The sequence below is a fragment of the Aulonocara stuartgranti genome, assembly GCF_965226115.1.
Source record: "Aulonocara stuartgranti genome assembly, chromosome: 1".
In the NCBI taxonomy this organism is placed as follows: domain Eukaryota; kingdom Metazoa; phylum Chordata; class Actinopteri; order Cichliformes; family Cichlidae; genus Aulonocara; species Aulonocara stuartgranti.
Genome location: NC_138939.1, coordinates 13,018,175 through 13,043,176, shown reverse-complemented (window position 1 = coordinate 13,043,176; position 25,002 = coordinate 13,018,175). Strand labels below are relative to the sequence as shown.

Sequence of the window (25,002 nt, the reverse complement as noted above, 5' to 3'; positions counted from 1 at the left end):
TAGTTTAACCGAATCATTGTACAGCAATGATTCTGAGTTCAAAAAACAAGATACACAAGTTTGCACATGGTGCACAAAGTTTGAATCTATTTTGGACTTTCTCTAACCCACTCAAGCTTAAATATAGATATACAATTATAAAATCACTTAAATGTTTTCTTAAGTGGTGCCAAAGGTTCTGTGATGTCTTTTAAGTTATTTTAGTGATCATGATCGAGTAGTTTCAACTGATATATATATATATATATATATATATATATATATATATATATTTTTTTTTTTTTTTTTTTTTTTTGCCAGCATAAAAAGGATTTGTTTAAAAACACTCACTCGGTTAACAGGTACGAAGAACAGAGTATAAGAACTAAGGAGACTGGTAGATTTACACAAGATGAGAAGTTCTCTTGGAGGCATTTCCAAGCAACTGCAGATTCCAAGATCAGTTCAAACAACTGTACGCAAGTTCAAGTTATTCGGATGTGTCACCACTAGGGCTGCCACGATTTGTCGACTAGTCACGATTACGTCGACTATCAAAATCGTCGACGACTGATTTAATAGTCGACGCGTCGTTTGAAGCTTTGTAAGATCGCAAAAGACGCAGGAATAATAGCAGGATTTAAGAGTGTAATAACGGACTGAAACAGAAGATGGCAGCACTGCATGTACAAGGATGCCAGCTGCCGTTAAACCCCGAAGAAGAAGAAGCAGCTGTGTCCCAGAATTCATAGCGCGGCCCAGCTTAGTTTCCAACAATGGCGGTAGCTAGTTAGTTTTAATATTACTCTTATTATTCTTTCTGGGTCACAAAATAAACGTTTAACATATTTTCAGGCGAGAATGTAGCTGTGTAAACCTCAAATATCGGCTCAGTTTATCAAGACACCGCATATTTTCAAAAGCGCTCCGACGTTTTCGGAGACGTCTGTTACCCACTAGCTCGATAGCTAGCCGGGGGCTAGGTCACTAGCGCCGTGAGAACACCGGACTCCTGGCAAATTGTTTTCAAACCCACCGCCGTCTTTCGCGACTCAGGTTAAATATGAGTCACTTAGATAAATTAAAAATGTTATTGTTTGGCTTTTTTTTTTTTAGTATTTTATTTGTTCCTGAGTAAATCGGTTTGGCTGAGATTAAAGTTATAGTTTTTACACAGCTGAATAAACAAGCAGACAGCTGATTATCAGAAGTGTGAGATGCTGGAGAATTTACTCCGGTGTCCTGTTATATTTTAGATAGCAAGGAGTTTATTAAACTTTACCAAAACAATCTGCAAATTTCATTAAAATTTAATAAACTATCATCTTGTCTTTATTTTTAGTTAGCACCTTAAAAGCTTAAAGCTGTAAACTAATGATAGTTATATAAGAGCAGATGCTGCTGGTGCAATAAGCTGTAGTTTTACGTCCAGTGGATGATGATCTGATTAGTCGACTAATCGCATAAATAATCGGTGACTAGTCGACTATCAAAATAATCGTTTGTGGCAGCCCTAGTCACCACTTTGGCAAGGTTTGGAAGAAGACCCAAACTGTCACCCTCGAGCCTGTCATGAGCTGGAAACTGCAGGAACAGCAGCAGTCCCCATGGATTCAGAGGGTACCAAACAAGAAAAAAAAGTCCCTACTCCAAAATTGATGCCCTCAAGGTCAACTGAAATTTGCTGCCCATAAGCAACATGCTTTCTGGAGAAAGATTTATGGTCAGCTGAGACAAAGTTTGATGTATTTGGCCACAATGCCAAGACATATGTTTGGTGGAGTAAATGAGAAACCTCTCTCTCTCTGTCTCTCATATATATACACCCACATACACAAGATCTTATATCTTATACATATAAGATAAAATGATTGCCTAATTATTAAAATAATATAATATCATTTTAAAATATAAATATTTTTGCATTACTAAATTATTGCATTACCATTTTATTATTTGTTATTAATTAACACTTTTAACTAATTTTTTAGCAAATATTTAAGCACTGATATTTAGCCCGTATGAACCATTTTATTAATTCTGCAAAATTAAATGAATAGTTTATTAGTTAAATACCAAACCAAAGAAATTGTTTTAAAATAGTTTTGTAGTTTATTGTCTTTATTGTAAAGCACAGTGAAGATAGGAAATCGAGAGGAAGCGAGAAGTAAATATCCAGCCCTCCAACATCAAACTGATGACTCAGCAGCTAAAGGCATTTTTTGCCCATGTGCACCCAACCCTTGCCATACGTTTGTCCCCAGACAATGCCTTTCATAATCTTTTTTTTTAATGAAAGCATTTGTGTATTTGTTTTCTTCACAAATAAAATACTTGTTTAGCCCCTATTACAAAGCAAGACTCTCAATCTCTAGTTAAGCTGCTTCACGAAGGGAATTGTTCTTTTCGTTAGCCGCATGTAATCGGGGAAAACCCTTACAGTAAGTGTGCCCAATGCCTTTGAATAGAACAGTGGAATATTTCACCTCAAAGAAATGACAGTTTCCTGAGCAACAAGAAAACAGAGAGAGCAGGAGACTGACACTTAAACAAGCAGACAAAAAGGAGCAGAACAATAAAAAAGATAGATGGAGAGGTGTGGTAAACATTACCACACGATTACATCGAATTTTAATCATATTCACATACATACAAGCAAGCAAACAAGTTAGGCTGAAAGTTACGTACACATTTGCAGGTCAGCTTCATGTATGAATAAGATAAAAATTGCGATGCTCAGATTTGTCAGAAACCTGAACATCTTTGGTTCACAGCCTATTATGCAGCTGCTAAAACATATATAGAAAATATGATGCTATTGCTTTATTTTTATTATGGAAACCTTTACCACTCCTATTTAAAACGCTTAGATAAAAGATTTGAAGAATTAACTGTAGAATCACAAGTGACGAGTAACAATATAATATTTGCACCAATGGTTCCTTGAGTTTTTATAAAAACAAGCCCCAACTTGAGCTTTGGCTTGCAAGTGTGCAACTCCCTGTTACTGTGGCAGAGTGATACAGTTATACACTCGAGTTATTAATTTGGACAAGCACCCCTCCTTACACCCTCCCCCCCCCCCCCCCCCCCCCTCCCAACCCCATTTTTGGCCAAATCATACAGTCCAGACCAGATTAAAACCACTTGCACAGTGGTGCTTTTATTCCTACGCTTATTCCAAATGCAGTTTTTCCCCTCATACCATCTCCAAATCGAACTCCCCCCATTTTTCCCCACAAATCAAAGGAAAAATGTATTTAAGACTGCACGAGCCAAACCCTCATGGACTCACTACTTTGCCCAAGTTTCAGGCTGAACTCAAATGTGCAAGCACAACAGAAAAACCTGAAAAAACATAAATTAGCAGATTTATAGCCATCTCATAACCTTATTACATCACTTGCTCTACCTTTAAACCTCCATTTTATATGTAAATGTCCTTTTATTAACCATATAAGTAATCCATACTCAAAACTACATCAGCATGTGTCACTACACAAGTGCCAAAGCACTTTTTAGCAATATCAGATAACTGCAAATGCCACATTTGTTGGTATGTGTTTTGCTTTTTAGTTTATTTGATATTTTATTCTTCTCAAGCTATTGTAATTATTTAAAAATCCACAAATCGGGAGTTCTTTCTGTTCAGCATTGGTAAAAACATTATTCTCTCTTGGCTAGTGGTGTGACACCCTCTTGCCATTTTCCCGCTGCCAGCGGATCCTTGAAATCTTTTCTGGTACTTTGCTGCCTCAACCAAAAACAACCAAATATACAAATGGAAAAATCTGCTCTTCTGAATTCCATTAGATTACAGAAAACAACTACAGAGGGGCACAAAATGAAAACATGCAATAATCAGGCAATTTATTGTCTCAGTACATTTAGTATATTCCCATTTTACTTGTGACCTGTATATCTTAATATTTAGCAAATTTTGCAAGATAGTTATCAACTACTATGCACTACTTCAAAGCAAAAAAATTCTCTGCTGATAGAAATCAAAGGTAGCTTGTCAGGTTTATTTCCTCTTTTTTAAGGCAATAATAATACAATAATACAAGTTGTACTACTAGATAATAAGCTTTTCAGTTGACCCATGAGTAATATATACCTAAAAGTTTAAATTAATCAAAAATGTCTGTCCCACCAGAAACAAATTCATTCCATGTACAATTATTTTCATTATTTTCTACTGCTAATCAATACAATTATGATCATATGTAATTTATTACTAATGAACAAGGCCACTGCATGAGCTATTTAGTTCACCGCTTCTCTATGGGATATTTATGTCCAAGAAAGTTGGATGAAAGGAAAAAAAAAAAAAGGTGTCCTCCAAGATTTGTGCTTTTTGTTAGGCATTACCTTTGCAAGCAGCAGTAAGAGAAAGAGAGTGAGGTTTTTGTTTATATTCAAATCCAAAGAATGCACTGGACACACCTGAGATCACAAGACTATTGTTTTTAACTTTCTTTTTTACCTTGCCCTGGATGTAAAAAAAAAAAAACACATGAGGAAAAAGAGGGTTTTAAGAAAATGTCCTTAAATACTATCACCATGAAGCATCAATTTAAAAAAAAAAAAGATCCAACATTTGTGACAACAACAACAGCTGTGATGTATGACCACAAACAGCAAACTAATTGATACACCATGAGTGTGAAAATTTCCCCGAAGCTTCGTCTTGCAACCTGTTAAACATGTGACTTTCACATATTTAAATTTGCATGTATTAGCTAGGGGCTTGTTTCAAAATATTTTTACTCCCAGAGACCCAGTATGGAATCACGTTTGTACCAAACAGGAAAACATAAGTAGTCTCCATGCCATGAGGTGATAAACGGTCCAAACAAAGTTCTTCCTGGAATTTGTCAAGTTACAAAGCTGAGGGCCACCTCATCTCTGTGTATGCCCTGTCTGCAAAAATTTATCTGCAAAGGTAGTGTTTGTATTGACTAAAGTTTGTCCCAAACTGAAACTGAAAATAAATTTTAAAATATTAAAGAAATTATTTTCACAATTTCTTCATAATTTATTTGTAAATTACAAATCTGTATAAGTTTCAAATAATTACTTTAGGTCTTTGAACCACACTAAGTGGACAACATAACGTCTTTGCACTTTGTATTTGAAATTTTTAATTACTGATAATGCATGTGACTAAATAACAATAATAACAACAATAATAATAAAAAGTATTTCATAATAATTGTTTGCATCAAAGCAAGATGCAGTCAGTTATTTTTCTGGATAAGCTTGCACTTCCTTCTCATTTTATCTGTAAACAATGAGTTAATAAAAGTTTTGACAACATTACCATGTGCTACTTTTGTGGATATGTACCTAGTGACATTCAAGGTGTATGACTCTCTCAGTTATACTTCACTTAAAACATAGGAACTAAGCCATAAGGCTCCCCCAGCCACCCCAGATTTCAGAGGCGGTTAACAGTTCACAGACTGTCTGTTGCAAAAAGAAAATGTAGGAGACATTTGCAAGTTCAAACTTTCGCTGTTAAATCAACCAAGGGCAATAAGAGCACTCCTGCTAACCTGCTATGTTAGCATGACAAGCTAATGACAGCTGGTGGTGTGTGTACGAGCTTGGTATAGAAAAGGCATGTAATATTTGAAAAGCTCCATTTGAGAGAGAAAAAACATTACAGATTGTATGGTATGAGGCTGCAGCTGAAAGACGGCGGGGTAACTGAAAGTAGCAGTAGATACTGACTAACTTGTGTTACACGACAAGTGCCTTAAGTTTACTACTAGTATAAAACATACCACTGGGAACAGTGGAAACCCACTGACCTGCAGGGCCTAACGGTTGTTGCTGCCCTTCCTCTCCGAATATCAGTCTGAAGTCCAGCTCCTCATTCCCGGGGCAGTTTGCAGTAGTCATCGGGTTTGACAGCTCGGGTTTTACCCCGCCACTCGACCGTCGACCGCTGGAGCAATTTACGCTATATCCTAAAGTGTCACAACATTTACCGACTGCCACGGCGGACGCCAAACTTCAACTTTTTGTTCATTGAATTCGCGAGCTTTCTTCCCCCCCACCCCCTCCTTCGTCTGACAAATCCAAAAAAAAAAATGCAGGTCGCTGGTCTCCTCTTCCTCCCCGGCAGTTAACGAGTGCAATTCTGGCTTCAACTTCAGAGAAAGTCGGCTGCCCCCCTCCGTCTCTACTCGTCTCACTACTTCTCTCTGTCTCCCGACCTTTCGTCAGCGGCAAAGAAGCGCTTCCCCGCGGTTAATGTTCGGTGTGGAACCGATGAACTGTCACAATAAAGTCGCCGTTCATCTACCGTTCTCTCTGTTTCCCTCTCTCTCCTCCTATCTGTTCTTGTATCTCTCCACGGAGGTCCTATCCCAACTTTTACTAACCCCGCGTGACAAGGCAGTTCCAGCGGTGACGTCAGCAGACACAACACAACACAGGGCACGCGCACGCAAGCACACACATACACACATCTCCTTGGCTGCTATAAGCCCATAGCAGCCCAATAAATAGTTATGAAATTACTAACCTGTTTGAAATACCGAAAATATATTGCCATTTTTAATTTATTTTTCTATTTTGTTTACACGTTTATTCATAATTTAACAGTTCTCTTTGCTCTTTGTTTTTGGTGAGATCTACTTATACATGTGCTGCCTTTTAAAAGGTGCTATGTAAAAAAAAATGGGTAGTTGGAGTAAATTAAAGCTCCAGCCCACTCGTTTTATGATCTGTAATGCGTGTGCTTAATTGTTGTTAATTGTTGTCAACATTCATTTTCATGGGAGTCGTTCATCATTATTTTCTTTGCCTTCTAAAACCAAATATACAAGCTGATGCTTGATGATATGCACATAACAGTGGAGAGATTTATCTAAAATTCAAAAATATTTACATTTTCGAACATGCACAAATTTGAAGCGGAATGTACTGTCCCTACTGACCTTGTAACAACTGGGTCTTGCAGCCACTTTGCTCTTTTTAATTGGTCCTTCAGTCTCTTCCAACCGCTACCCATTACATTACATCAATTGCACCTGCCCCCAGCCCTCCCTCTTTGTGTGGTTCTAATCCAAGCCAGGATGGGTAAGTAAGTATAATGACATCCTGCACTTTTTACCTTTAGATCCCTCGAGCCTGTCAGTACTGAAGCCCATTAATTTCTAATCAGCCAATTTAGGCTTGTGAATGGGCTATACAAAGAGGCAGACAACTTGATCGCTGCTTGTGCTGTGATTTTGCCTGTAGATGGTGCTGACTGAATAGCAACTCTAACACAGATTTTTTGTTTGTTTGTTTGTTTGTTTCCGGAAGCTGTTTTATTCTATCCCCTTATCTACAGAGCCAAGAGAAGTGTTTCTCACTGGTATTTCCCAGCCTTTTCGATGGCTCTAACTGTTCATTTGGACACTGCTTTGCTCTTGGTGGGACTTGGTGGATTTTCATACTGTAGCACTGTAATAAGAATGCATCAAAAGAAAAGTGGTTGAAAAGGCAAGCATGGCCACTCAAACAGAAATTATTTAGATAGGTGTTTTGTTAATGTGCATCCAAATGAATGGTTTTGCTTAATGACTTAATGTCTCATTTAGTATTTAAATCACAATGTAATTCTGACTCTTTCTCACTAAAGACGAGGTAAGAGTAGATCTGCGGCTAGAATAAAGCAATAGTAAATCCATCTTTATATGGGCTGCTCCATTACCTTTAACCCTTGTGCTCTAACCCATCAATCTTTTCAGGATAATCTTTATTGGGTAAGTCACACAGAGGTTGGCATACTCTAAAACCTTAACGGGCTGCTGCTTTGATGATATTTCTGGTATTTATATTAGCATTTAGGTATTTCCTGCTTTCACCCTTCTAGAAATATTTGTGCAAACCAGTTATACACAAATCTTTTTCATCTCTTGATAAAATAGGCAACAGTGGGGCATATTCGCATCTGCATTGTCACCCCTCCTACACACACACACACACACACACACACACACACATCTGCAGCTGATCAAGAAATTACTGCAAGTTTTTAATGTTTCACCAAAGGTTTTTGCAACACTGATAAGCATAGATATAAAGGCACTTTTTATGATCAAGTTGCACTAAAGAGTAAATAAGACAATACATTATTGTTTGTGAGAGAAAAAAATCAAGATGGACATTCCTGAAATCTAAGCAGTTGCAAGGGCAAAAAAGAGTCTTTATATTTTAAAAAAAAAACTGCTTCAGCAGCAGAACTTTTTGCTATAATTCGCCCCATCCTTCTGCATATGCAGCAGTCAACACCGTCTTATTTTTCTGACACAGACACACATATACCTATGCAAGAAGCATGTGGGCGTTCAGACAAGCACTCAGTTCTCAAATGCATCTGAAAACATCAATATCACATTTCCTGTGGTCTTTATTTCCAAGCAAAAGCACAAAATTCAACCCTTTTCTTATTATTTGACATTTTATGAAGCGTTGTCTGTAGGCAGGTGTTCTACTTAGTTTTCTACATCTGGAGGATTACAGAGTCCTCCAGAGTTCCAAATATACATTTTAAAATGTTTTTCTAAATCTTTTCACCTATTAATGTCATGCCACTTTTGCAAAGTACTTGTTAAATTATACAAATGCACAGAAAGAGAACAAATACCTGTCTCTCATAGATGCATATTGACTTAAATAAAATTACCGTAAAACTATGCCACATTCTTGTAAGTAAATTGCATTATAGATTACATTATGCATAGAAGTCACCATATGAATCTTAAGGCTTTTTCAAACTTTATCTTATCGCCTTACCACTGAAAAGAGGAACCAAGCATATTTAAAACAAACACCACATATCGTTGTTGCAGCAGTTTGTTTAGAATGATTTTTAGTAGCAGGGTTAAGAAAACAACCTGCCTTAAAAATGTAAATTAAAATTATAGTTGTATCTGACTCAATTACAAATACAACTAGGGCACTGGCTATAAAACAGAATGAGGAAGGAATGAAAAAAAGGCTTTGGCTGAAATTGATCCACGTGTATATTAGTATAATAATATTGTAGTTAGAAATTATAGAATTATTATATTATCATGTTGCAATTATATAACTTGAATGAACTTTCTCCTGTGCAGAAGTCATGTCTCCAGACCCACCCGTCTCTAATTCAGGTTACCTGCATCTCTTATCGTCGCAGATGACCTTTGAAGGGAGAAGATAAAGAAAACAAATTGTGTAGGAGGCTGTAGATGTGGTTTGTGATATTATGTTCTTGTAAAGAAAGTTATGAAGGAAAAAAAAGCAGCATCTGCCCCCACACTGGTCCTGTTTCAGAGGTGTCATTCTTTCAAGGATTGGAGTTTGCACACACTGCAGAAATGCAATGCAGCACCATGGCAGCATGTGCAATGTTCACAAAATGTCAGTGAATATCAAACTGTGTGCAACTCCGTATCTGCATGTCAGCTGATAAGATTTTAAAAGCTCATGATAATGAAAGTAGTAAAAGAGAAATAAGAAACTATCTATGCTGTCAAATGTCTAAATGCAGTTAATTCTGTGTGCAAATTATACCTTTATTTTTTGTGGGGTAGATTTACAGACTAGCAGCAATATTTACCATGCAGAAAAGGTGTCTGTGTGATGCATATAGTTTACAAAACGAACAGTAATGCAGACACATTATGCTTTTGTTTGTATATGTCTATGTGAAAGAAATGGACAGACTTGAAAAACAGTGCAAGCCTTTACTGACATTTCTCCGATTAGGATTTTGGTTGGTGTGAAATCTACCTTGAAGTTGTATACTGCCCTCTTTTGGTCAATCTCTGGAACTGAATGTTGATGTCTAATACTTGAATAATTCAACAAACACGGATTGGTCATAAAGCCTTGTATGAATAGGGGACTCACACTATTTAAAATTTGCCCTGCAGTGTTATGCTTAATTAAATAAATTCACATGAAGTAGTACATAGACTAATACATCGTCAACTCAGCTCTTTCCTACTTTGGGTACAGCACACAGGGATTCCTACTGCCAGAGCATTTGTTTGGCCAATATGTGACAGAGTCTCTAATACTGAAAGAGTGTGTGATGTTCTGAAGCTACACTAAATCAATGAATGAGCTGATTCGTTCAGCACATGCTGAGGGTAGCTGATACACAATCAATGCTAGATCTGACAGCAGCACTGATGCAGACAGCTGATTTTTTTTCACCCCTGATGTATAAATACCTTTGTCCTTTGCATAAAATAATATGCTGTGTGGGAAGATACAAAGTCCCTTATCAAAACACAGTCATAAGAGTATTTCCATTAAACAACTGAAGAGAGGCAGAGTAAAATGGCAGTAAAGCTGCTTGTTCCCCCTGTTTGGACCCTCTCTAGATGCATGCCTATGGAGATTAGTCTCCTTTTTTATAAGCTTGCACACCAGTGTTGAAGCAACAATGAATTATCCCCCTCAAGGAACTGGGCACCAGCAGGATCTACAACAGTCATACCTCTTGTGATGAGATTGACAATTAAAATGTTGGAGCAAAAGCCCAACAAGAACACATCTCAGCCACGTTTTAGGTAAAAGGTTAGGCTCTAATGATTTCATTAAATTTGTGTTTAAAATCTTAAAGGAATCAGTAAATTACAACATAATCTTGGCCTCTTTTGGGTTCAGTAACGCAAACCAAAGGTGTTATTAGGTGTGTCTGTTCAACTGTCAACATGGTAGTTGATGACAGATGTTCTGGTCTGAGTACTTCAGAAAAATGCTGATTTACTGTGATTTTTCCCCACACAGCTATCTCTGAAGTTTACAGAGAATGGTGGAAAAAAGAGAAAATATCCAGTGAGTGTCAGTGAAAATGCCTTGTTGATGCCAGAGGAAAATTGCCAGACTGCTTTGAGGTAGGCAATAGTAACCTCCAATAATCAGCTGTTACAATGCAGATATGAAGAAGAACATCTCTGAGCACACAACAGTCTTGTCAAATCCTGATGTAGATGGCCTTCAGCAGCAGAAGACCATACCAAATGCCACACACAGGGAAAACTGGACCATAGAAAATTGGATTTATTGGTTTGATGATGTTGCTAACCATGTCCACTCTTTTATGATCACAGTGTGCCCATCTAGCAGGATAGGGTTTCTATGTCCCACAGGTCAGATCCTCTCAAACTGGTTGCTTGAACATGACAGTGAGTTCACTGTACTCAGATCTCAGTCCAGTAGAGGACCACTGTGATTTGGTGGAACAGGAGATTCCCATCATGGATATGCAAATGACACTGCAGCAGCTGCATAGAGCTATCATGTCAATAAGAACCAACAGGCCAAAAGTTTCAACCACCTTGTTTAAGCTGTGCCATAAAATTAATTAAAGCCATTCTGAAGGCAAAAGCAGGCCCCACCCAGTGGTATCTTATGCATGTGTCATTGTACTGTTCTTTCTGTATGTTCTTGTTCAGCATGTAATTTTTTGTGTTGCATAATTGTAGGATTTTGTTTCTTACCGTGCCTAAGGTTATAAATGGTTTGATGCATGACATCAGTCTTGCTACATACTTGTCCTTCCACAAATAACCCATACCTTTTCTTGTCTTTTTCTTATAATGTAATGGTGGAAAAGTCAGGGGCGATCGTGGCTCAAGAGTTGGGTGTTCATCTTGTAATCGGAAGGTTGCCGGTTCGAGCCCCGGCTCGGACAGTCTCGGTCGTTGTGTCCTTGGGCAAGACACTTCACCTACCGCCTACTGGTGTTGGCCAGAGGGGCCGATGGTGCAATATGGCAGCCTCGCCTCTGTCAGTCTGCCCCAGGGCAGCTGTGGCTACAACTGTAGCTTGCCTTCACCAGTGTATGAATGTGAGAGTGAATGAATAGTGGAATTGTAAAGCGCTTTGAGGGCCCTGAAAAGCGCTATGCAAATGCAATCCATTATTATTATTGGATGTTGTCCAAAATAAAGACAATGTTGGGTAACACCTCCCACCCACTCCATGACATGCTGGTCAGTCACAGGAGCACGTTCAGTGAGAGACTGAGATTACTGAAAAGCACCACTGAACGACACAGGAAATCTTTCCTGCCTGTGGCCATCTCCCTGTACAACACATCCACTTAACACACTGTTTACTGCTACAACTACACATGTTTCTTTTTCAGCTATTTATTAATAAGTGACTTTATATGTATATATTCTTAGTTAGCGTATTGTCTGTCTTGTTAATGTTTGTTTATAATGGAGCACTGTAACAAAAAAATAATTTCCCCCAGGGATCAATAAAGTATTCTGATTCTGATTATTATAATTAATGTAGTGCTAAGGCTACAACTTCTACAAATGGTATTTGTTGTTTGGTGAAGGGGATTGAGGAGAACTCAAAGTCAAAGTCATGTGGACTGTTATTGACAGTCACTGCTGAGTCAATGACAGTGTGCTTTCTCACCCTAGAGTAATCTATTACAGTTTCTTACATTACCATATACAGCAGGCTGTGCTGAATGCCCAAGCCAGGCAACAGATGAATGAGTTACCATTGTAACAGCCCTATGATGAATACAACTTCAAAGTGGATGCACTAATCAGGTAGAATTCTTTTCTTGGGACCCTCGATTGACTTTGTTTAATAAATGTATTCTTTTATAATGCCAGTGTGTATCTTTAAATATAATCATACCTTTAAAAATTCATTATGTTTTCTTTCCGCTCTTGCCAATTATCTCACCCTTCCTTTTTCTTCTGCATAACCAGTTCTTGGTGATTAAAGGCCAGAGCCTATTCTAGGAAGGATACACGCTAGACAGGCTGTCTGTCACAGGGCTAACACGGAGAAAGAGACAAGCTTATGGCTATCCTGAATTACAAGTTAACCTAACTCACGTGTGTCTTTGAAAGGCTGGATTACCCTGATAGAAGGCGAACGACCATAGGGGGAAACTGCAGACTCCAGACAGAGAAGCCCAGCCATTGTTTTTAAACCCAGCACCCTTTTCCTCTGAGACAACAGTGCAAACCACCACCCCACCGACTGCAAACGTTCACATTACACAAGTAGATATGATAAATATAAAATGTTAAAAAAAAAAAAATAGTGATGGCATGTTAATATAGGACGTGTAATATTATAATAAATAGTAATAACTCTCTCGTAAGCTACATTTCTGTCTTTTTGGTTAAAATTTAGCTCAAACAATCAAACAACAAAACACACGAGTTGAATCGGGATTCGGCTTTTCTGTACACCTCGTCACGCCACGCCCACTGACATCATCAGCACTCGCCGGGAAAGCATGGCGACATGACTGTCTAGTATATAAATTTCTGCGCCTTTTGGACCTTTATATTGTCTTTTGTGGAATTACAGTGAATTTAATGGGCTTTATTTCCAATTTTTTTATGGTTCAGTTTTGTTGCTTTTTCTCGTCAGCCGACCGTTGGACACTTGCGAGCCGGTTAAGTATTTAAAATGCAGGCTGTGAAGGTCGCCCATCTGGCTTTGGTAGCGTCCAGAGCTCTCGGATCAAGAAGATTGTGTTGCTGTGAGCTTTTTAAAGCGTCGGCTTGGCTTCGATCTCTCGGTCAGAGTCGCTTCTGTCAGACTGGAGCAGAGACCGCGGTCATTCGTGTTCCCCGGTACCTGCAGAGACGCATTGAAAACGTGAAGGAAATTCGAAGCAAAAGCAAGATCAACACCATCAAAGCTGGAAAGCTCCTCATCCAGAGCAAGAACCCAGCTCTGAACCAGTCTGCCGGATACATCCTGGGAAAATTCGAGCAGCCTTCTCTTTGCTCTAAAGGATGGAAACATAACAAATCATTCGGTGACTATTTCAGCATCAACAACGTCAGGGCTGTTGCACCTTACGTTGCTGAAAACGGGAATGAGGACGCTGAACAGAAACCGCTAGCCACTTTTAATAATCTCCACATCTGCAAGGAGCTGGTGGAGACTTTAGAGACTCTCAGTATTAAACATCCCACCACTGTGCAGCTGCAGACCATCCCCAAAGTCATGAGAGGTCACAATGTACTCTGTGCTGCTGAGACTGGCAGTGGGAAGACGCTGAGTTATCTCCTACCTGTTATTCACAGACTGCAGGCTGATAGGGAGTCTGAAAGTTACTCTGAGAGTGCACACAAGATATGCACTGTGGTTCTTGTGCCTTCAAGAGAGCTGGCAGAGCAAGTGGCAGCTGTGTCCAGGACTCTGTGTGCGCCATTTGGTTTCGTTACAAGGACCATTGGAGGAGGACGAGGTGTGGGACACATCAAGACAGTCTTCAGGAGGGATCATCCGGATATTTTAGTGGCTACGCCAGGTGCTCTGGTCAAGGCCCTGCGGAGGCGTTGTCTGGATTTGAGTGAGCTGGGGTTCTTTGTGGTTGATGAGGCTGACACAATGTTCGACCCCAGCTTTTCTGACATGCTGGAGAACATCCTGCTCCACGTCAACGTTGCTAGTGATCCCAAGGAAACACGTGGCCTGGGTCACAAAGCACAGCTCCTCGTGGTTGGGGCAACCTTCCCAGGCGGTGTGGGCGACGTGCTCAGCAAGGTGACAGATCTTGGAAAAATAGTTATTATTAGGAGCAAGATGCTGCACTTTCTTATGCCCCATGTTAAACAGACATTCCTGAAGGTAAAAGGTGCCGACAAGATCCTAGAGCTCCACCAAGCTCTGAAGCTGCTGCAGCAAGACAGAGGTGGAGGCGCAGTTCTGGTGTTCTGCAACAAGTCTTCCACCGTCAACTGGGTTGGATACTCGCTTGAAGAGATGGGGGTAAAGCATGCACGTCTCCAAGGGGAGATGCCTGCTGCTGTGCGTGCAGGAATCTTCCATTCCTTCCAGAAGGGCAACGTAGACGTGCTGATATGCACGGACATTGCCTCACGTGGCCTGGACACATCCAGAGTGCGCTTGGTGGTCAACTACGACTTCCCAGAATCCCACACGGACTATATCCACCGAGCAGGCAGAGTAGGGAGAGCAGGTGGTGTAGAGGATGGGGAGGTGCTCAGCTTTGTCACCCATCCCTGGGATGTGGAGCTGGTGCAGAAGATTGAGACAGCTGCACGCAGGAGATTGAGCTTGCCAGGCATGGAGTCCGACATACATGAACCAAAGCCCATAATGTTAAATGAAATGGAGTAGATGGTTTTTGTGTGTTTGTGATTTAAATGCAAAACATGGAACAGAATAGATTTTAAGGAATGGTTATTTGAAACTAAACTGCAGTCAGAACCTATAAAGCTCACGTTTAAGAATGATTTGTGTGTGCTTCACATCTAAATGTATTTTTCTGCCATGTACAAAATCTTGTCAACACCTTTATCTTTTGATTAAAGATGTTCTGCTTGTACAGATACAACATTTGTTGGGTATATTTCTGTTAACTGATGCAGTTTGTTTTTTTTCCAAAATGATTTCACCTCAAAGTAAAACCTAATAGCATATTCCTCCTGTGCAGTTGCATTTACTAACATGAAGAAGCATAAAAGATTATTGGCTGTCCAAGTCTGGATTGGAAAGCGTCTAATTTTTGAATCTATGTTCAATCTTTCTTTAGGAGCAGCAACAGTTTTGATAGGTTTGTCACGAATCTTATGTTGCAGACTTAAACCTCCTCAAAACATCTAAAAAACCAAAACTTTTAGTTATTACCTCATAAAAAGTTTTAAAATCTGTAAGAACATTAAATTGCAGTTAGTGTTGCCCTCGTTTATGTATTGCATGTATTCTGCCACAAGGTGGCGGCATTTGGCTGATATTGGTTTGTAGAGGGTTTAAAGGTGATTACATGTGCAGGGGAAGGATTTATGCATTTCTTTATTTTGCTTTCTGCTCATTGCAATTAACTCGGCACAGTGTAAATAGCATATTATGTGCCCACCTAGTAGTTTGTGTGCTGTGGCTCCCTGCATGTTGTTTTGTGGTATAGATGTAGCTCATCAAACTAAAGCAGTAATCAAAGTGTTACAGCCAAATAGCTCTTATTGTGGTAGGTCTGCAGTACTTGAAAGGATTTCCCCCTCCTCTTTCATGTCTATGAGTACTTGTTGAAAGCAAAATGAAAAATTGCAGGCTTTTATTTTGTAATGCTCATTAATGTGCCTGGTGATTTAAGCTGGAGTCGTTGTGGAAGTATTGAGATTACAGGGGCAGACGGACCTCAGCGTGAGGCAGACAGAGTTAACGGCACTGAGGGTATCAAGGGGCTTCCATGAGAATGTTTGGTATTTAGCTGTAGTTGTCCTGCTCCAGCTGGGGTCGACATCTTTGAGCTTTTCCCCCCACGTAGGTTCACATTTCACCCCAGTTTGCCCTGACAACAAGAACCCGATATCCACTTACAACATGTGGAACAACTGCTGCCGATCCCTCAACTTATATTCTTGTTCAGTTTTAACCAGAGTGGCCCCTGTAAAGTAAAACACCTAAATACTGTGTAGAGTTTCCTTTATTTGTCTCGCTCCCACATAGTTTGCTGGGTCCCATTTCCCAAATGGCTTAAATCAGTGGTTTAAATCCATCATTTAAATCATGGAGCACATAGAGCTCCATTTGACCACTTTGATTAAGTGGGTTGAACTGGTATAACATAATAACACACATAACTGATTGTTTTTACATTATTTCCCAGTTCTAAAGCCGCTAAGCAGTTCAGTTGGTTATTAAAAAGAAACTTACTGGCTCAGCTCCTCACTTTAGTGGCGTGGCAGGCCGTGGGTGATGTGAATGTCAGTAAGAAGGCTGACAAACATTGATGATTCAGAACTGTGGCCTGGATGAAATTAGCAGTTCAGACATCCACTTTCATGACGTTGACTTAATACATAGTTCTTCATTTATTACTATTGTGACATATGTGCAGCTGTCTTCTGGGGCTTTGGGGGAACTTCACTGAGTTTAAGACAATAACTCAGTCAAGGTCAAAGGGACTGTGTGTATATAACCTGAGAGGTGATGGAGACAGTCTAAGATGCATTCTAGAAAATGTGCCAGTCCTATAAGCTCAAGCTCAATTTATTCTATCTGCTGATTTTCAGTTCAGTGTTCAGTCAAAAAAAAGTTGTTGTTTTTTTAGTGTTTCCTGATTTGGAAATTTGGCTCATATTGTGCAGTTTTGTACATCAGTATCAACATCTGCATATTTGTCTGCTGGAGAGAGAAAGTTTCTCTCAGTCACTGGTGTATGAACATGTTTTTGTGACCCTACAAGTGGTTTAGAGATCTTTTGCTGTCCACTATACTGCTTAGTCAGTCAGATATTTCCATTTTTTCAGTGTGGGAAGAAGCAGTAGCATTAAATATGAGAATTATCAACTAGGTACATTTCCTTCTGTGTTATAAAATCAAAGCTGAATATTTTTTCCCAAGCCCTGGACTTTCAAAATATTTGAGCAGGTGGTGATTTTTGCGTGTCTTTTTTCTTCTTCTTTTCTTTTCTTTTTAGTTTCTGGTTTTAGCACATCAATGCTCGTCTGTTACTAAAAAGAAGAAGAAAAAAACAGGAAGAAAAAGAACAGTGTGAAACTAACACTACATCACCGAACCCGATCCATTTTGTAGTTTAACTGGGTACAGATATGACCAAACGGACTACAAAACGCTTGGGCCATTAATAATGACGCATTTCCTTTTTGCCCCACCGTAGGATTATCCCCCCGTCCCCTCCCCTCCCCATTTACGCACACACATACACACGGTACCTCTGCTGCTCACACACTGTTGGCCACTTGGAAATTTCCCCTCAACGCGCAGGATATTTTAGTGCTGAGGAGCGGGGCTGCCGGCTAATGTGCATCTTCTCAGGGCTGACTTGCCTGAAATGCCCCAGCATTTGAAGGTAGGTTTACACCCCCCCCCCCCCCCCCCCCCGTAATCGGTTTAATCTGGTGACCATCTCCCCCCCCCTGGCAGCAGCAGATCTGCCTGACCTCTCCGACCAAGCTTTTTAATCAAACTGCATGCTGTGTGTGAGCGTGAGAGTCCCAGCCCCTCTCTCTGCTCTGTGACTGCGCTGCATTTTTTTCTGAATGGATCTGCGGTCTTTCAGTCGCCGTGATGCTCATTTGAATTAACGAAACTTGTGGGGGTCTCTAATTGCTGACTTTTGTGGTTGCATCGCGTCGTTTTTTTGCTTTTTCTTTCTTGGGCGACTTGTACAGACCACATGGTTGCAGCAGGGGGTCGCCCGGTGAGTTTGGTTTTCTGTCTCTTATCTTTCCGTTTTCCCTTCTTTTGGCCTTTGAAGCCGCAGGATCGAGCGTGCGGTGAGTGCGGAGTCTAAAGAGTTCACGGAGCGGCTGGTATCCTAACTTGCATTGCACTGGCCGGAGAAAACCAACCTCCGCCATGTTTCCATGTCAGTCAAGCTGCCTCTCGTACGAGCAGGCAATTGTTTCCAACTTTTTAAATCATCGTTTTTCACGCGCTTGCGTCGGAAACGCACGCGTTAAAGGCTGCAACCTGTACGAAGCCAGTTACAATCGCCCAATATCACATGGCTTGCAGGAGGAGGGGAGCACCTATGTTTGAGCTGTAGGCGTTATTGCCACCTTTTATCCGTGGCTGAGTGCACGTGATTGCCATTCTTCTGGCTAACCTGTGATGGAAAATGCGAACCGCGACATCTTGGAGTAATGTATGGCTCCACCACTGCAGCAGGTTGTATGGACTAAATGGTGAGGATGAGTGGCTCAGCTGCCACACCCCTTCATAGAAAGACGAGGCTGGTTATGTTTTTACACTGATCACATGTTGTTGTTATTATTAGTATAGCAGGGAATTTGGTGATGTCTCCAAATGTCTCCTCTTGTTTGGCGTGGGACTGAGCTGGGAGATCACCTGTGTGTGTGTATGCTAAGTTTGTGTGTGAGGAAGGATCAGTGCAGGCCATCGCTGCTAGTATTAGAATGAATGGACCTATCAGCAGCCTGGGAATTTCAGTGAGCCTGGTGTGTAGACTGTGACAGTTCTCATGAGATTGCTGGCCAGGTATGGAGGAAGAGTTGCCTGTAATGCAAAAGTACTCTCCTGAACTCCCCCCCCCCCCCCCCCTTAATACGCGCACACACACCTCCTTTGGATCCCCCCACACTTCCCTTGAATTCCTCCACCCCCAAAAGCTGCCCAGACCTTGGCTTGTCAGAAGAAGACACATGACCTTATTGGCTGCAGGCTTGAGCGTGTGTGTAGTGCCTCGGGAGAATGCTCTCCTGTGACTGTTCTTTTAGGTATGTTGAACATGAGTCTGAGCGTTGAGATCCGGCTGACAGTAGGACAGCGTACCCCGTGGGGAATGCTCGGCAGATATCGGATATGTTTGCCCAGAAATCTATAGTTAATAAAGAGGCTTCAGCAAAAGAGAATGTCATCGCTCCACCTCAAGTTGCCCTTTGTTAAAATCTGTCCTTTCAAAATGGCAGCTCTCGTCTAATGAGCCCAGCTTCTGTTTTCTCGTGCTTATCATTTATTCTTCTGTACATCTCTGAAAATGTCATTCTCCCGAGCCCCCGTACCTAGCTGTTACTATCTGCCGTCGCCGCTGCTTGGTATGCAGCTCTGGCACCGGCGACGACACCGATCATTTATTAAACTGGCCAAACTCACTCTGGCTTCCTTGACATAAAAGCAGCAATCAACAGCGTTTTCATTACATTAGCAACCGTGCTGACCTTTTGGAGAGTGTGTTTATGCATCCATTAGACTCTTAGTAGTTTTTCAAAGCGGAGTCCTGCACAAAAGCCCTTTTTTTTAATTTTTCTTTCCTTCTGTTTTTTCCCCCCAGTGTAACTGTTCAGTTATTTGGTGCTGAAGTCAATGGAGATGGAGTGAGAATTGCAGAGATGTTCTTGATAAAGTATTTCAATCTGCATTTCAAAGTATCACACTTTTATTTTAAAATTTATTTATTTATTTATTTTATTTTAAAGATTTCTCACATTAATAAATGCTGTATGTATAGGTTTAGCAGAAGTTTACAGCTGGAAGATTGCATGGAGTGTGATTATCATTTAGCTTGTCGATATCTGTTGGGGATTTTAACTTTCAATGGAAATGTGCTCCTGGCTTCAAGTCCAATCTGTGGGGTTACTCATCAGCTGCACATGGCTAGTTTATTGATTTTTCTCATTGTTCTGCATGAAATCAGGCCTCTGCTGTCACCTCTGACCACAGAGAGGAAGTAATGAGCAAACTGTAATGACACTTTAATGACACTGATAATGCAGCGGATTAGTTTGCGGTTGCCATGCTCAGTCAGATATTTCTGCTGTGCTCTGTTGGCAGGGGGAAAAGGAACATACAGAAAGTGTTATTTTCATGGTCAGGGTCAGCAGTGTTGTTGTGTACAGCAAGCAAGTTCAAGTTTTCTATTGAGATTTTCTTTGAGAGACTGCAAGAAGGGGAAAAAACACTCTGCTTGTGAACTGTTTACCCTTTAAAAAAGTATTTTATGCAAAAGCTGCAAAGTGAACAGACTATTTGTAATGCAGGTGGAGGGAAAACAGTGAAAGTTGTGCAACGAAAGCTACATTCATCAAACGTAATACAGCTTAGGTTCAAAATTCTGAAGCAGCAGCTATCCCTTGATGCTCGTTCCAGAGTCGCTCTGAGGTAAACCAGCTCTGGTTGCTTTTAATGCTGCACTGACCTCGTGAAGCTCTGTCTCTACTCTTCGTTTGTTTCCCAGGGCAGCTCCCAGCTGGTCACCTGGAATTAATTTTGTTGTTTTTTTGTTTTTTTTAACGTGGCTCTCAGGGCCTGAAACAAATGTTTGGAGCTGGTTGCCAGATTGGTAACTAAGAATCGCTGTTTGGCTGAGAAAGCTGGCAAAGATAATTGGTGTAGTTTAAACTGTTTGAGTGACAATGTTCTTGTGTGGGTATGCAATTATAGATGATCATTGTATGAATTACTTGTCAGGGTGAAAAGGGGAGTGATGACCTCAAGCATGCCTAATCACATTTGCAGTTTGACTCATGTCACATTGATGCTGTTGATTTGTTTAACGATGACATTAAAGCTTTTACTCCTGAGCATGCACTGAGCAGGCTTAGTCAGAATAGTCTCATCTACGTTCAGCGTTCGTACTTGGATACACGGCGCCTGCTTGCCCTTGTTTAGGGATGTCTTGTTGGGCTATTTTACATCACCTGTTCCTCTCTTTTGCTACTTTGTTAGTTCAGCCTCTGAACAACTAGACTAGCAGACTTGTTTTATCAGTCGTGAATGGTTGGTCTAACTTTCCGTCGCTTAAATCAGGTTTTTGTTTGACTTCAGCATGTCAGTATGTGTGGTGGGTCTCTTTGGTGAAACTAACATTTTGACATTTATCTTTGTCCTTTATGTTCTTCAGCCTCAGTGATGGAAAAAAGCATAGCTGTAACTTTGGATTCAGCTAATGAATCTTTTCAATCCATGGGTGCAAACGTGCTCTTAAATATAATCCTTGAGATTTATTTAAAAAGAGTGTTTTGTTTTTGTTAAGCAAAAGCTATTCAGTGGTTTATACTCCCTACATACCTTTCTTTGAAGCTCTTTGCACTGTTACTGGTGGAGTCCAACATTCCTGCCTTGTATTCTAACAACCTGTGTATGCATAACTGCAGTGTGAGTTTGCATGGCTGCTCTGTAAGCAAATAAATCAGTTCTTCTGCTGTGTTTATGACAAATTAAATACTCGAGGAGCGCTTGCAGCCCACATTAAACCCCACCTGATGCTGCTGTGTAAATCAAAGTGTTAAATCAGATAGGCCTGACCCAGTGACAAGATTTACAACTTTAATGTTTCATGTCAGCTCACAGAGTTCATCTGAAAAGGCTCTGTAGGGCCATTTTCATGGAGGCAAGAGCTTCAACATGGCCGTATGGCTGACCTGCACACAGTAGAGGCAGAAGTGTCTGTTCCATTGTTATATTTCTTGTTCTGCGGTTCTGGATACAACTGCAGAATTCCCTCTATGTATAATAATTATATAATAATTTTCAGTTCAATTTAAATCATTTTTTTTTTATGTGCTAAATAACAACAGCCGCCACCTTAAGGCGCTTTATATTTTAAAATAATGAACCCAAAATAATAAATAAATATAATTTTATTTATATAGCACCTTTCTAGACAGAATCACAAAGTGCTGCACATAAGATAACGAGTCATAAATTTTCTTTTTTTTTTTTGAAAAAAAAGAAAAAAAAGAAAAGACAGAGCTGTAGCAGATCAGAGGTGTAGGCTGGTGCCAGTCCGTGCACAGCTCTGTAAGTCAAGACCAGGATCTTAAAATGGACTCTAAATTCAACAGGAAGCAGTGGAGATGAGATAGCAACGGTGTCACATGTGAATACTTAGAGGATTTTGTCAAAAGCCTAGCTGCAGACGATCCAGAGAACCTTTGCTTAGACACATAAACAGCGAGTTACAATAGTCCAAGCACGAGGAAATAAATGCATGTATAGCAATCTCCATTTCAGAGCGAGATAAAATCTGGCTTAGCTTAGCCACATTTCTTAAATGATAAAAACAAGACCGAACCAGAGATTTCACATGACCATCCAATGTGAGGCTACGTCCACACGTACCCGGGTATTTTTGAAAACGCAGATTTTTCTATGCGTTTGCACCTTTCGTCCACACGTAAACGGCGTTTTTGGTCACTGAAAACGAAGATTTTTAAAAACTCCGGCCAGGGTGGATGTTTTTGAAAACTCCGTTTTTGTATTTACGTGTGGACGAGGAAAACGGAGAAAACGCAGCGTCAAAGATGTGCGCCTTTTTTTTTTGACGTCACACTGTGCGCCACGTTATTGTTTCGGTGAAATTAATTTCTACAATACTGTTACTTCTACTCTCTGCGGTGTTTAAATGCTTACATATACACACAGTTACTGTCCCTCCACACATACGACTCGGTTCTGCTTCTATACCCCAGTTTTGTTTACTTTTTCCCACCGAGGCTTCTAGACTTCTGATTGGCCAACATTTCTACACGGTTAGGAATATATCACCACCTGTTGCTTTGGCATGTTCCTAGCAGCGTTTTCCTTCATTTCTGCGTTTACGTGTGGACAGGATTATTTTTTTAAAACGAAAACGGAAAATCTCCGTGTAATGTAAGCGTTTTGGGCCGTATCAATCAGGATGCACAACTCTGTGAAAACGACTGAAAACGCTAGTGTAGACGCGTTTTCACCGTTTTCAAATCTACCCGGGCTAGTGTGGACGTAGCCCGAGAGAGGACCAAGAGCTTTCACTATCTGCGATAAAAATCTGCCAGGAGCACATACGAGGACTTCGGTTTGCCCCTCGTTGAGTTGGAGGAAATTTTCAGCCATCCAACGTTCTAACAACCTGTGTTAGAACCGAGAAAACCTCAACAATCAGACAATCAGCAATTACTTGGCAACAGTGCGAAGGAAAAACTCCTTTTTTAACAGGAATAAACCTCTAGCAGAACCAGGGTCAGGGATGCACATGACCGATCAGGGTGAGAGGAGGAAGGCAGGACAATAGACACTGTGGATGATTAAATGCAGAGTGGTGTATGAACATCACTGTTCAGTGGGAAACCCCCAGTAGCCTAGTCCTGCTGCAGAGTAACCTGGGTAGGATTCAGGGTCACCTGGTCCAGCCCTAACTATATGCTTTAGCAAACAGTAAAGTTTGAAGCCTAATCTTAAAAATATAGAGAGAGTCTGTCTCCATAATCCAAACTAGGAGCCATCCTATAAACCACATGTAAGCCAGCATTCTGAGAGCAAAGTGCTTTGTTGGGGTGATGTGGTACTATGTAGTCTTTAAGATAAGACGGGCCTGACTATTCAAGACCTTGTATGTGAGGAGAAGGAGTTTGATTCTGGATTTAACAGGGAGAGGCAGAAAGATTAAAATACAAAGGGTTCTTTCTTTCAAACTTCAGTTTGTACAATTAAATGTCTCACATGCTGGGAAGAAAAAAAAAAAAGAATATTTTGGTGTTCTTTATGCCAGGATCTGACTGGAGACATTTTAATGAGTGTCTGGCCCAGTTCAAGTTAACAAAATCAGAGAATTTTACAGTTTGTTGTGCCCAACCTAGGCATGCATGGCCTTAAATGCAAGAGTGAAATCACAAGATTCCCATCAGAGAGGCTCCCTGTGCCTGCCTTCTTCTCATGTGCACTTTTTGGATAGTGTCAGATGGAGAAACGATTGGATAACTTTCGATTATCCTTCATTTATGAGGTAAGAACTGGCAGCAAGTGATTGGCTCATAACATATCGAAGTCTCAGTGCCAGGCTTTTTAATTCTTTAAAATGTCTGTGGGGAAAAAAAAGAATATTGTATTGCGACATTAAAAAATGAACAGTGTAAAGATTAATGCCCAGATATTAAAGAATACTACCAGTTGAACAAGCAAACAAGTGCACTGATTGTGATGTGTAACTTTAGGATGATGGTTACAGTTGGATGGATGCAGCAGAGGCTGCCTTCTTGGCACATCGTATCTACTTTCTGTTTTTTCCCACCTCCCACTGAGTTCTCGTTTGCCTGCCTCCCACTCACTTCACCATCCCATGTAGATTGCATCACAAATAGAAGCCAGTACCGTGACTGCCCACTGGTAACATGAAGAGCTATTTCTGCACAACTAGCCTTTCCTAATTGATTAGTTTTAAATACTCAGCATGACTCAAGGGCAGGACATGTTCACTGTGTGTGCGCGCCGAGGGGGTGGTGGTTTCTGTTTTGTCTAAAATTAAACATGAAGTATGTTTTAGGAGGAGCAAGCAGTCTGTCTGAGCAACTGTTGCCCTGCAGCAGGCTCCGTATGTGGCTCTGTACATTCTTTGATACGAGGCGGACGACCCTCAGTCTGGTTTAAAAATACAAAATTTTGGTCATGCCTTGCAGTTTGGAGCAGCGGTAGCCAGTATGGTTGTCATAGAGACGAGAGATGGAAACTCATGCTGCTTACTACGACAACAGGGTTTTAAACTGGAACAAATGAGTGCTATTGTGCCCAGAAATACATTTATATTTTGTCCCGAATCATACT

The 25,002-nt window shown here is 40.5% G+C and overlaps 3 protein-coding genes across 4 annotated transcripts in view; 2 read left to right on the top strand and 1 right to left on the bottom strand.

Annotated features, from left to right (window-relative positions):
• Window positions 1-6,423, bottom strand: part of nfatc3a (nuclear factor of activated T cells 3a) — a 59,806-nt gene extending 53,383 nt beyond the window's left edge. The window contains exon 1 of the mRNA XM_082538451.1: window positions 5,796-6,423. Within this exon, the coding sequence (XP_082394577.1) occupies window positions 5,796-5,886 (91 nt within the window). The 5' untranslated portion in view covers window positions 5,887-6,423. The remainder of the gene's footprint in view (window positions 1-5,795) is intronic.
• A 6,804-nt stretch (window positions 6,424-13,227) lies between these two features.
• On the top strand, window positions 13,228-15,320 carry ddx28 (DEAD (Asp-Glu-Ala-Asp) box polypeptide 28). Its single transcript, XM_082539192.1, has one exon. The coding sequence runs from the start codon at window positions 13,432-13,434 to the stop codon at window positions 15,115-15,117; it is 1,686 nt and encodes a 561-aa protein (XP_082395318.1). The 5' UTR covers window positions 13,228-13,431; the 3' UTR covers window positions 15,118-15,320.
• A 2,314-nt stretch (window positions 15,321-17,634) lies between these two features.
• LOC309702357 (talin-2) overlaps window positions 17,635-25,002 on the top strand; it is a 100,100-nt gene continuing 92,732 nt past the window's right edge. The window contains exon 1 of one of the 2 annotated variants that reach the window (XM_082527051.1): window positions 17,635-17,812. The gene's annotated coding sequence lies outside the window, so the exon portion shown is untranslated. Of the gene's footprint in view, window positions 17,813-17,924; window positions 18,164-25,002 lie in introns of those variants that run through there. The other variant, XM_082527052.1, reaches the window with a different exon arrangement.